The sequence below is a fragment of the Leptodactylus fuscus genome, chromosome 2, assembly GCF_031893055.1.
Source record: "Leptodactylus fuscus isolate aLepFus1 chromosome 2, aLepFus1.hap2, whole genome shotgun sequence".
NCBI lineage: Eukaryota > Metazoa > Chordata > Amphibia > Anura > Leptodactylidae > Leptodactylus > Leptodactylus fuscus.
The window spans coordinates 159,677,088-159,689,848 of NC_134266.1; the positions used below are offsets into that span (position 1 = coordinate 159,677,088).

General features: G+C 40.5%; 1 protein-coding gene across 1 annotated transcript in view; it reads right to left on the reverse strand.

Annotated features, from left to right (window-relative positions):
- The window catches only part of LOC142194097 (myosin-6-like), a 58,825-nt gene that overhangs the window by 16,552 nt on the left and 29,512 nt on the right, over positions 1 to 12,761 (reverse strand). The window contains exons 19-27 of the mRNA XM_075263121.1: positions 10,066 to 10,153; positions 9,561 to 9,678; positions 8,731 to 8,854; positions 8,320 to 8,456; positions 6,266 to 6,521; positions 2,464 to 2,706; positions 1,525 to 1,701; positions 952 to 1,097; positions 129 to 219 (exon numbers count right to left, since the gene is read on the reverse strand). Coding sequence (XP_075119222.1) covers positions 129 to 219; positions 952 to 1,097; positions 1,525 to 1,701; positions 2,464 to 2,706; positions 6,266 to 6,521; positions 8,320 to 8,456; positions 8,731 to 8,854; positions 9,561 to 9,678; positions 10,066 to 10,153 — 1,380 coding nt within the window. The remainder of the gene's footprint in view (positions 1 to 128; positions 220 to 951; positions 1,098 to 1,524; positions 1,702 to 2,463; positions 2,707 to 6,265; positions 6,522 to 8,319; positions 8,457 to 8,730; positions 8,855 to 9,560; positions 9,679 to 10,065; positions 10,154 to 12,761) is intronic.

Consider the following 12,761-nt stretch of genomic DNA (forward strand, 5'->3'; position numbering starts at 1 on the left):
CCATAGACCTATAATTAACTGAATTTTTCATTAAATTATTGGTCACCTGGGAAACCATAGGAAATAAAATAAGCACACACAGAGACCTACATGTGTATTACTCGTATTACCCATCAGTAGTTACTTACTTGAAGTTCCTTTATTTTCTTCTGAAGCTGGATGACAATGGCTTGCTCATCTTCAATCTTAGAAGACAACTGATTGATTTCAAATTCCTTCCTATTGAAGCCAGCAAACAGAAATTAGAAGGACACAGCTTCCTTGTAAGATAAAGTAAACGTATTCCCTACATTTCTGTAGAGTACATTTATATTGATGCATTATATATTTTAGCGAATGGTACAAGGAGGTTTCTAAGTATATCACACTCTATTAGGTCTTTTGGATGCCATAAAAGGGATCCCCGCTCAAGGTCCCACGCATTAGCAAGAGCAGACATCCTCAGCAGAGAGAACCTCCTGCTGTATTGGGCTCAGCCTGATAATGTATTACATAGTTGTCCATCCCCTTTGAACAAAGAAGCTGTGTAACACAGTTCTACTGTACAAAAAGGACAGAGGACCATTGCAGAGGACAATCATTTTTATGACTGAACTAATTTTGGAGACTTTCTAAGGATTCATTCATTTAGTTTGCGTTCACATGGCAGAATCTGACACTGAATTTGAGGTGGATTCTGCCCCAAATTCAGCTTCAGATTCCACCTTGATTTTGCCTCACATTATATTCAATAGGAGGCAGATACTGGGGCAGGATGCCCAAAAAAATAAGTATCCTGGTGTCCTGCTCAATCTTGCTATATAAAGTCACTAAATCTGTGGCTTGAGACATCGCTTTACTTAGGCCAATTTAAATGTCTGTCTCAATGTCCTCTTCATTTCCCACCATGTGAATATAGCCTTAGATGGTGGAAGAAATCTTTTACTTATTCCTTTGTATTTGTAAACCTACTTTTTTAGCTTTTCTTCCAGCTGCTGCTTATCATTTTCAGAATCCATAAGACTCTCTTGTGTTAGCTTCAGATCGCCTTCCAGCTTGCGTTTAGCTCTTTCAAGATCCATTCTCACTTTCTTCTCTTGTTCTAAGGAACCCTCAAGCTAAAGTGAATAAAGAGGAATACTCAGAAATATGTTTTATGTACATGATTTTTCTCTTAATGTGAAGATAGCCTTGCTGGGGCTTATTGAGGCTTTGTTATCCAGGCATATTTCTATGGTTCATTCCAATTTATATACTGTATATTTAGATGTAGCTTCTTTCAATTATCCTATGTTTTATTATATACAGAATTAAAGTGTGCAATTTACAGCTTCGTAGAATATAATTCTTAACAGGTCCATATTTATTAAACCACAAAAATAGTAGAATTTTCTAATTTGTCTCTTTTTTTACATAGTTCCCATTAATCATTGTTAATTTAGCCGGGCTCAAGATGTTGCTTCATTTTGTTGCTTACGTTTTCTGTAGTTATAATTTATATTAATATAGCCATAGAAAAAGAGAAAATCCCAAATCTGTTCTTACATCATCTACTTGCTGTTCTAGCTTTGTTTTCAATTTGGTCAGTGTGTTGACTTTGTCTTCCTCTGCTTGTAGGTCATCTAGGGTTTGCTGGTGGGCCTCTTGTAAAGCCTTTTTCTCCTTAGTTAACTTATTAATAGTATCATCCAGAGCTGCCATTTCCTCAGTTAAATTTTTGACCTGGAAATTGATTGGAGAAAAAAAAACAATAAGTGCCGCAGAAACCTGTTATTGTATATAAAATTTGTCTTTGACTTTCAATTTCCACAGGTACTATGTGCTATTGTGGAAAGGGGCATAACTACCACGGAGGCAGCAGAGGCAGCTGCCACCGGGCCTGGGACACAGCTACCGCTGTGGTTTTTCTTTTCTTTAATAGGCCGTTACCAGGCTGGAGTTGCTCCAGCTGGTAACGGGCCCTATTTACTTACCGATCCTGGCAGACCCCAGAGTATAATAATTGTTTATGGGTGTCCACAGTGGGGCATAATACTGTGTGCAGGGGCCACAATGGGGGATAATACTGTGTTCAGGGGCGACTAACGGACATAATACTGTGTGCAGGGGCGACTAAGGGACATAATACTGTGTGCAGGGGCCACTAAGGGACATAATACTGTGTGCAGGGGCCACTGAGGGACATAATACTGTGCACAGGGGCCACTAAGGGACATAATACTGTGTGCAGGGGCTACTATGGGACATAATACTGTGTGCAGGGGCCACTGAGGGACATAATAGAGCGCGAAGGAATACGGAGGAGGGGTCCGGTCGAGGTCGTCGGTGTTGGTCACTCGGTCGGTTGGTCGGGGAAGGGGTGGGGGGGCATGTCAAAAGTTCGCCACGGGGCCCCGTCATTCCTAGTTACGCCACTGATTGTGGATAAAATGTCCATTATTTAATCTATCACAACTTTTTGCTGCTACAAAACAGAACATTTACCTTGTTTTCTGTTGCATGCTTTTCCTTCTCTGCTTTAGCTAATGTTATTTCAAGATCATCAATGTCTTTCTTAAGTTCAGAACATTCATCCTCCAGTTTCCTTTTCTTAGACGTGAGCTCTGAGTTCATTTCTTCCTCATCTTCTATTCGCTCAGTGAGATCCTTAATTTTGGATTCCATTTGAATCTTAGTTTTAATTAACAAGTCACATCGTTCCTCAGAATCAGCCAGAGTGTCTTGTTCCTATGAGAAGGTTTAGATAACGTGTTTCATAGTCTCTTCCTATATGCTTTTCATAGATAGATAGATAGATAGATAGATAGATAGATAGATAGATGATAGATAGATAGATCACCCGGCCGCCATAGCCGCCGGGTGTCTACTGCTTTAAGCAGTAGACAGCCGGCTCTAATGCCTCCAATCGGTCCCCGGACAATACTTTTTCCAAATCAAATATATCTGCAAATTTTGAAGCTTAACAATATCACAATTTGATCTGGTCACTTATGATAATAACATTTTTAGAGATGATTTATCACAAAATTTACACAAATTGCATACATTATTAAAGCCACATACATTACTAAATAGATTTCTCAGACCGGATAAGGCTGGAGTAATTTGGAAATCCATTTCAGAATGGCTGTATAATTCTCTATGAAAGTTTCCCTGCTTGATATTAAACTGAGAATTTAATAGTCTTGCTCTCTCTGTCTCTAAAACACATATTTTAACATCAGGTGGAAAAAAATTCTAAAAGAATTATGGAGCTATTTTGACATAGATTCTCAAAGTAGGCAGAGATCTGTGATCCCTAACTTATATATATTGTGACAGGACCAGGGGCAAATTTACGTGTTTACAGCTCTCAAATAATATGGATGCGTAATAAGTAGAGATGAGCGAACAGTGTTCTATCGAACACATGTTCGATCGGATATCAGGGTGTTCGCCATGTTCGAATCGAATCGAACACCACGTGGTAAAGTGCGCCAAAATTCGATTCCCCTCCCACCTTCCCTGGCGCCTTTTTTGCACCAATAACAGCACAGGGGAGGTGGGACAGGAACTACGACACCGGGGGCATTGAAAAAAATTGGAAAAAGTCATTGGCTGCCGAAATCAGGTGACCTCCATTTTAGACGAATAGTGGATTTCAAATCCGGGTCATATGAGAATGTGAACTTTGTGACTATGAGACAGGGATAGCTGTACAGGCAGGGATAGCTAGGGATAACCTTTATTTAGGGGGGAATGTTATTAAAAATAACTTTTTGGGGCTCTATCGGGTGTGTAATTGTGATTTTTGTGAGATAAACTTTTTCCCATAGGGATGCATTGGCCAGCGCTGATTGGCCGAATTCCGTACTCTGGCCAATCAGTGCTGGCCAATGCATTCTATTAGCTTGATGAAGCAGAGTGTGCACAAGGGTTCAAGCGCACCCTCGGCTCTGATGTAGCAGAGCCGAGGCTGCACAAGGGTTCAAGCGCACCCTCGGCTCTGATGTAGGAGAGCCGAGGGTGCACTTGAACCCTTGTGCACCCTCAGCTCTGCTACATCAGAGCCGAGGGTGCGCTTGAACCCTTGTGCACACTCTGCTTCATCAAGCTAATAGAATGCATTGGCCAGCGCTGATTGGCCAATGTATTCTATTAGCCTGATGAAGTAGAGCTGAATGTGTGTGCTAAGCACACACATTCAGCTCTACTTCATCGGGCTAATAGAATGCATTGGCCAGCGCTGATTGGCCAGAGTACGGAACTCGACCAATCAGCGCTGGCTCTGCTGGAGGAGGCGGAGTCTAAGATCGCTCCACACCAGTCTCCATTCAGGTCCGACCTTAGACTCCGCCTCCTCCGGCAGAGCCAGCGCTGATTGGCCGAAGGCTGGCCAATGCATTCCTATGCGAATGCAGACTTAGCAGTGCTGAGTCAGTTTTGCTCAACTACACATCTGATGCACACTCGGCACTGCTACATCAGATGTAGCAATCTGATGTAGCAGAGCCGAGGGTGCACTAGAACCCCTGTGCAAACTCAGTTCACGCTAATAGAATGCATTGGCCAGCGCTGATTGGCCAATGCATTCTATTAGCCCGATGAAGTAGAGCTGAATGTGTGTGCTAAGCACACACATTCAGCACTGCTTCATCACGCCAATACAATGCATTAGCCAGTGCTGATTGGCCAGAGTACGGAATTCGGCCAATCAGCGCTGGCTCTGCTGGAGGAGGCGGAGTCTAAGGTCGGACCTGAATGGAGACTGGTGTGGAGCGATCTTAGACTCCGCCTCCTCCAGCAGAGCCAGCGCTGATTGGTCGAGTTCCGTACTCTGGCCAATCAGCGCTGGCCAATGCATTCTATTAGCCCGATGAAGTAGAGCTGAATGTGTGTGCTTAGCACACACATTCAGCTCTACTTCATCAGGCTAATAGAATACATTGGCCAATCAGCGCTGGCCAATGCATTCTATTAGCCCGATGAAGTAGAGCTGAATGTGTGTGCTTAGCACACACATTCAGCTCTACTTCATCAGGCTAATAGAGTACATTGGCCAATCAGCGCTGGCCAATGCATTCTATTAGCTTGATGAAGCAGAGTGTGCACAAGGGTTCAAGCGCACCCTCGGCTCTGATGTAGCAGAGCTGAGGGTGCACAAAGGTTCAAGTGCACCCTCGGCTCTCCTACATCAGAGCCGAGGGTGCGCTTGAACCCTTGTGCAGCCTCAGCTCTGCTACATCAGAGCCGAGGGTGCGCTTGAACCCTTGTGCACACTCTGCTTCATCAAGCTAATAGAATGCATTGGCCAGCGCTGATTGGCCAGAGTACGGAATTCGGCCAATCAGCGCTGGCTCTGCTGGAGGAGGCGGAGTCTAAGATCGCTCCACACCAGTCTCCATTCAGGTCCGACCTTAGACTCCGCCTCCTCCAGCAGAGCCAGCGCTGATTGGCCGAATTCCGTACTCTGGCCAATCAGCACTGGCTAATGCATTGTATTGGCGTGATGAAGCAGTGCTGAATGTGTGTGCTTAGCACACACATTCAGCTCTACTTCATCGGGCTAATAGAATGCATTGGCCAATCAGCGCTGGCCAATGCATTCTATTAGCGTGAACTGAGTTTGCACAGGGGTTCTAGTGCACCCTCGGCTCTGCTACATCAGATTGCTACATCTGATGTAGCAGTGCCGAGTGTGCATCAGATGTGTAGTTGAGCAAAACTGACTCAGCACTGCTAAGTCTGCATTCGCATAGGAATGCATTGGCCAGCCTTCGGCCAATCAGCGCTGGCTCTGCCGGAGGAGGCGGAGTCTAAGGTCGGACCTGAATGGAGACTGGTGTGGAGCTATCTTAGACTCCGCCTCCTCCAGCAGAGCCAGCGCTGATTGGTCGAGTTCCGTACTCTGGCCAATCAGCACTGGCCAATGCATTTCTATGGGGAAAAGTTAGCTTGCGAAAATCGCAAACTGACAGGGATTTCCATGAAATAAAGTGACTTTTATGCCCCCAGACATGCTTCCCCTGCTGTCCCAGTGTCATTCCAGGGTGTTGGTATCATTTCCTGGGGTGTCATAGTGGACTTGGTGACCCTCCAGACACGAATTTGGGTTTCCCCCTTAACGAGTTTATGTTCCCCATAGACTATAATGGGGTTCGAAACCCATTCGAACACTCGAACAGTGAGCGGCTGTTCGAATCGAATTTCGAACCTCGAACATTTTAGTGTTCGCTCATCTCTAGTAATAAGTATTTTCAGTACATAACAGATTTACTTTATAATTAACATATATTTATGTTCTTACCGCTTGTAACTGAAGTGTTAGATCATTCTTTTCCTGCACTAATGAGACCTGTTTTTCCTCAAGCTCTTTCCGTCTGGCTTCCGATTTTTCAAGTGCCTCTTTTAGCTTTTGGAATTCTTCTTTCATGTTTGCCATTTCCTTCTCGGTTTCTGCAGACTTCAACAAAGGCTTAATCTTGAAGTAGAGCTTCATCCAAGGCCAATTTTTAACAGTCATAAAAGCACGAATGTTCCATTGGATAACAAGCAATGCATCCCTAAGAAAACATATTGATTTTTACTAGTAATCAACACTTAGGGACAGAAATGTGGAGAACTTGTGGGGCACGGTCAATAATCATGTTTGGGCTTACTCTATAACATAATTATATATATAAACATGTTTATGAAAGTATAATATGTGAATTCAGTTTCAGTAGTTGTATGTGTCATAATATCCACAAGGATAGGTCATCAGTACACACTCTGTGGAGTTTGACACCCAGACCCCACACAGATCAGCTGTTCTGGCAGCATCCAGGTACCAGAACCTACTGCTTTGGATGGGGAGCAGCAGAACAGTAGCAAAGCTGCAGCTCCCTGATGCCACCATACAATGGCTGGGGATGCAGCTTTATTCCTATTACAAGGAACAGGCTATTTCCACTCCCTCTCCACTGCAGTAGCTTTTGGCACCCAGAGGCAGAGTCCAGATGTCGGACCCCGTAGGTAAGTCACCAGTGGGGAACTGTATCAGAGACTGTATTAGGTACAAAAAAATCTTGTTCTCTCCAAATATAACATACAAAAGCTACAATTTTCAAATAAAAATGTTTGTAATAGTGGCCAACAGTTATGTCAAGTTCACAGCCACATTAAAAGGACCTTTCACTACTTCCACCAACGCTTTTAATTCTTCAATAGGCACTTTTCTACTGATTCCAGGACATCTGAAATTTTTCTTTAGCTCCATCTGTTCTAAAGCAATAATTTCTGTTAGTTTTAGCACCTGGTATGCTATACAGACAGGAACCGCCTACCGGACAATAGAGAGCCTAATTAGCGTATTTGGAACTGAAATAAATGGCAGCAACTGCTCAGGAGTGCTGGGGCAGAAAAAAAAATGCCAACTGAACTGGAATCAGTGGAGTGATGTCTATTGATGGGTGTAAAGAGTTAAATGGTGGTGAAAGGTTCTCGTTTAGTCATGTGATAGTATTTCTATAGTTCTCTGTGCTGAAAAAGGAAAATTATGGCTTAAGTGCCACCTATTGGACAGTAGTAACCCTAGTCAATTTTTAGACCTTAAAGAGAACCTTTTATGGGTTTGGGCACAGGCAGTTTTATATACCGCTGGAAAGCCGACAGTGCGCTGAATTCAGTGCACTGTCTGCTTTCCCGATCTGTGCCCCGGGTGAAGAGCTATCGGTGCCGGTACCGTAGCTTTTCACAGTCAGAAGGGCGTTTCTGACAGTCTGTCAGGAACATCCTTCTTCATAGCAGAGTCTATAGCGCTGTACAGTGAGACCGGGGAGGAACGCCCCCTCCCTCTGCTCACAGTATGCGTCCATAGACGAGTATTATCAGGAGGGGAGGGGGCGTTCCTCCCCGCTCACACTGTACAGTGCTATAGACTCTGCTGTGAGGAAGGGCATTCCTGACAGACTGTCAGGAACGCCCTTCTGACTGTGAAAAGCTACGGTACTGGCACTGATAGCTCTTCACCCAGGGCACAGATCGGGAAAGAAGACAGTGTGCTGAATTCAGCGCACTGTCAGCTTTCCAGCGGTATATATAACTACCTGTGCCCAAACCCATGAAAGGTCCTCTTTAAAATGTTCTTGCAGCATGACTTGGTATTCAGGCCAAACCATGAAAATCTCTTCCAAAAGGAAAAGACATCCTGGTCACATGACTCTGGTCTATTATAGGTTAGCCAAAGAATATGAAGATTGCATAAAACATTCTGATAAGACTGACCTAAGTTTTGCTTTTAGTTCAGGATACATGAGCAAAATCAGATGTTATGTTCCTGAATTCACATTCTTGTCATATTACTAATTCTTATACTTTTACCTTCTTTCAATAATCTTTTGGAATTCAATTCTCATTAGTCTTCCTCGGGCTCTTGCCTGTATCATTGTGAGAATTTTAGCTAATCTTTCATCCCGCATCTCTTCAAGATGTCCTAGCAGACCAGCCTTGAAAAAAACCTATTATACAAAAAAAGCCTGTTTTATATTTACAATGCGTGCTCCATTGTGTGAGTAGTTTTTGGGCAGACCTGGATATAGATAAGTTTTACGTCTTGCGATATTGCCAACATCATTACACTATATTAGAAACATGTACATAAAGAAATGGTATACTGTAATTCAGAAGAACGGTTCTGAGCGTAAACATTTCTATCAATGAAGGATTACAGAGATTGATTATCCATAATATAAATTGTTAGCACTAATATTTACACACTGAAATATTAATAACCTTTGTATGCCCAAAGCGATACTGAGTGTGATCAATGTCCAGACTTCCTAAAAGTTTTTCTGACGCCTTCCTGCTGTCCACAAATTTGTCTTCTGGAATGGCGCTAGGATTCAGAATGCGATACCTTCCAAAATAAATCAGTAAATTAGACTCTTATGGTTATACAATGGTTACCCCTAGCTTTTATGAAGCCTAGGGCAAAAGTGAAGTATAACCTATGTCCTCCCCCAATTACGGATGAGAACTGCAGGGATGGACTGTGTATCAGTCAGAAACTAACCCTTAGCAGTCCGGCAAATGAAGCTACCGTGCACAAAGCTCTCAAATGTAAGCATTCTCCTGGGTGGTGAACTATTAGATTGACTTTAATGTAAGAATACTAATTTTGTCTGTAAGTTCAGTAAATTATAAGGTTATTTATAGTGATTTGACTTTATGGTAGCCTAGATAACATTTTTTCTATTTTTGTCACCGATTTTTGTCATCGCTTTGTACTGTAACTAAACTTTTGGACAACTTTTGATTTTCTGGCAGCATTTATTTGTGTCATTAAAAATGTTAGAATATACACTTTTTTTTCTGTATAGAGACAACATTTGTTAATAAAGTATATTATAAAGTTTGTTAATGACAGAAATAATGCCAGAAAATCAAGAGTTGTTGGAAAGTTTGTTACGCTTTAAACTGAAAGAAATGATGTACGCTGCATCTATGCCTAACAGGCTATGTTTTATAGATCATTTAGAAATATATTACTCTGCAGAATCTATATTAACGTCGTCTACTGGTAGATAATGAACATAAGGAACTCTGTATGATTAGCGACATACCTCTGTTTGAAGTCAGCATACAAAACTCTGTTTGGAAAGCCTTTGCGGCAAATACGTATTCCCTCCAAGACACCATTGCAACGGAGCTGATGTAGTACTAGGAATGGGTCCATAGCACCTACAAGTAACATAAAATACAGTGTACATTCATATCTCCAGATCATTATAGCGGGAATTTATTAACCTTTTTTACTCAAAATGTGGCAAATTTTGGCACACGCCAGGCAACATTTTGGGGGTTAGGCACCACTTGGCCTCTTTTTTAATAAGTGGATGAGACTTAACACGTCTGACAAGTTTATTATAATTTAAGACAGAAATTAAGTAGAAGTTACATATGAGAACTATGACAACTTTCTGGTGCATCACAATGTTTAAGGGTAGTATACCATTCTATAATTATATCTGATGCCAACAAGTTTAGATGTAAACTAGCATAGAAAACAGGTATCGATAAAATTCTCCCCTATGATTTAAAATATCGACATAAGATATGAAAAATTACCTGGAGTTTTGGTTTCATTGGGAATGATACAACGCACAAAATGTGGTGCTGTTGATCTAAGATTGGTCATTAATTTGTTCAGATTTTCCTGAAGTAAAAATAATTTATGTTAATAATAAATACACTGTGACTATGTGGAATCATTTTTATTGGTTTGTAATAAGAAATATAATAGTCAACAGTGGTGTATTTGTCCAGATAGCAAATTAAACTTACCCCCTGGAAAAAAGTTGAAAATGCTGCTTTGTCTAGCGAAAAGGTGTTCATTACATTCCAGAGCTACAGTAAACATTGGGGTTTGACCAGGTCCCCACCATTGCAGAAATCAGGATAATCTAACGGCTGCTGTTTGGGACCGGGACAGGCAACCATGGTGGAAGATACTCCACTCTGAAAACCCCCATACAGCTTCAGAATGGTGGGTACCAGGTTACTCCAACTTTGGGGATGGGTTACCATGTTCACTAATTTTCAACTTCAGTCACTTGTATTAAAGTTAGAAGATATATTTTCAGATACAAACTATTGTATGATATATTATTCCTACAAACATGTTCAGGCTTATCACATAACCTAATCACATTGTTCTACGCGTCTGCACACTAAGCCAACATTTCTTATCATAAGTTATCCTTTCTATTCTATTCCTTAGAACCCGTCCCCTCCATCTAGGCCTTACCCCGCACTCCAAGCACTTAGTATCTATCTATTCACAATTACTGGCTGTGATGGGCTTCAGTTATATGACCTTATTTATTAAAAGAGGGCTCGATTATTGTATCAAACAAGCCCTCTGACCTCTTGTGTCTCCCTATTTCCTCATAGAATGTAAGCACTTGTGACCAGGGCCCTCACTCCCATTGTTTGATATGTTAATTCTTTGCCACATTTGTCTGTGAAATACTGTCTGTTCATGTACGCTCTGATTTCTAAAGTGCTGTGGAATATGTTAGCAGTATATACATAAAGTGCTGTGGAATATGTTAGTAGTATATACATAAAGTGCTGTGGAATATGTTAGTAGTATATACATAAAGTGCTGTGGAATATGTTAGCAGTATATACATAAAGTCCTGTGGAATATGTTAGCAGTATATACATAAAGTGCTGTGGAATATGTTAGCAGTATATACATAAAGTGCTGTGGAATATGTTAGTAGTATATACATAAAGTGCTGTGGAATATGTTAGCAGTATATACATAAAGTGCTGTGGAATATGTTATTAGTATATACATAACGTGCTGTGGAATATGTTAGCAGTATATACATAAAGTGCTGTGGAATATGTTAGCAGTATATACATAAAGTGCTGTGGAATATGTTAGCAGTATATACATAAAGTGCTGTGGAATATGTTAGCAGTATATACATAAAGTGCTGTGGAATATGTTAGCAGTATATACATAAAGTGCTTTGGAATATGTTAGCAGTATATACATAAAGTGCTGTGGAATATGTTAGCAGTATATACATAAAGTGCTGTGGAATATGTTAGCAGTATATACATAAAGTGCTTTGGAATATGTTAGCAGTATATACATAAAGTGCTGTGGAATATGTTAGCAGTATATACATAAAGTGCTGTGGACTATGTTAGCAGTATATACATAAAGTGCTATGGAATATGTTAGCAGTATATACATAAAGTGCTGTGGATATATGTTAGCAGTATATACATAAAGTGCTGTGGACTATGTTAGCAGTATATACATAAAGTGCTATGGAATATGTTAGCAGTATATACATAAAGTGCTGTGGAATATGTTAGCAGTATATACATAAAGTGCTGTGGAATATGTTAGCAGTATATACATAAAGTGCTGTGGAATATGTTAGCAGTATATACATAAAGTGCTGTGGATATATGTTAGCAGTATATACATAAAGTGCTGTGGAATATGTTATTAGTATATACATAACGTGCTGTGGAAAATGTTAGCAGTATATACATAAAGTGCTGTGGAATATGTTAGCAGTATATACATAAAGTGCTGTGGAATATGTTAGCAGTATATACATAAAGTGCTGTGGAATATGTTATTAGTATATACATAACGTGCTGTGGAATATGTTAGCATTATATACATAAAGTGCTGTGGAATATGTTAGTAGTATATACATAAAGTGCTTTGGAATATGTTAGCAGTATATACATAAAGTGCTGTGGAATATGTTATTAGTATATACATAACGTGCTGTGGAATATGTTAGCATTATATACATAAAGTGCTGTGGAATATGTTAGCAGTATATACATAAAGTGCTTTGGAATATGTTAGCAGTATATACATAACGTGCTGTGGAATATGTTAGCAGTATATACATAAAGTGCTGTGGAATATGTTATTAGTATATACATAACGTGCTGTGGAATATGTTAGCAGTATATACATAAAGTGCTGTGGAATATGTTAGTAGTATATACATAAAGTGCTGTGGAATATGTTAGCAGTATATACATAAAGTGCTGTGGACTATGTTAGCAGTATATACATAAAGTGCTGTGGAATATGTTAGTAGTATATACATAAAGTGCTGTGGAATATGTTAGCAGTATATACATAAAGTGCTGTGGAATATGTTAGCAGTATATACATAAAGTGCTGTGGAATATGTTAGCAGTATATACATAAAGTGCTGTGGAATATGTTAGCAGTATATACATAAAGTGCTTTTGAATATGTTAGCAGTATA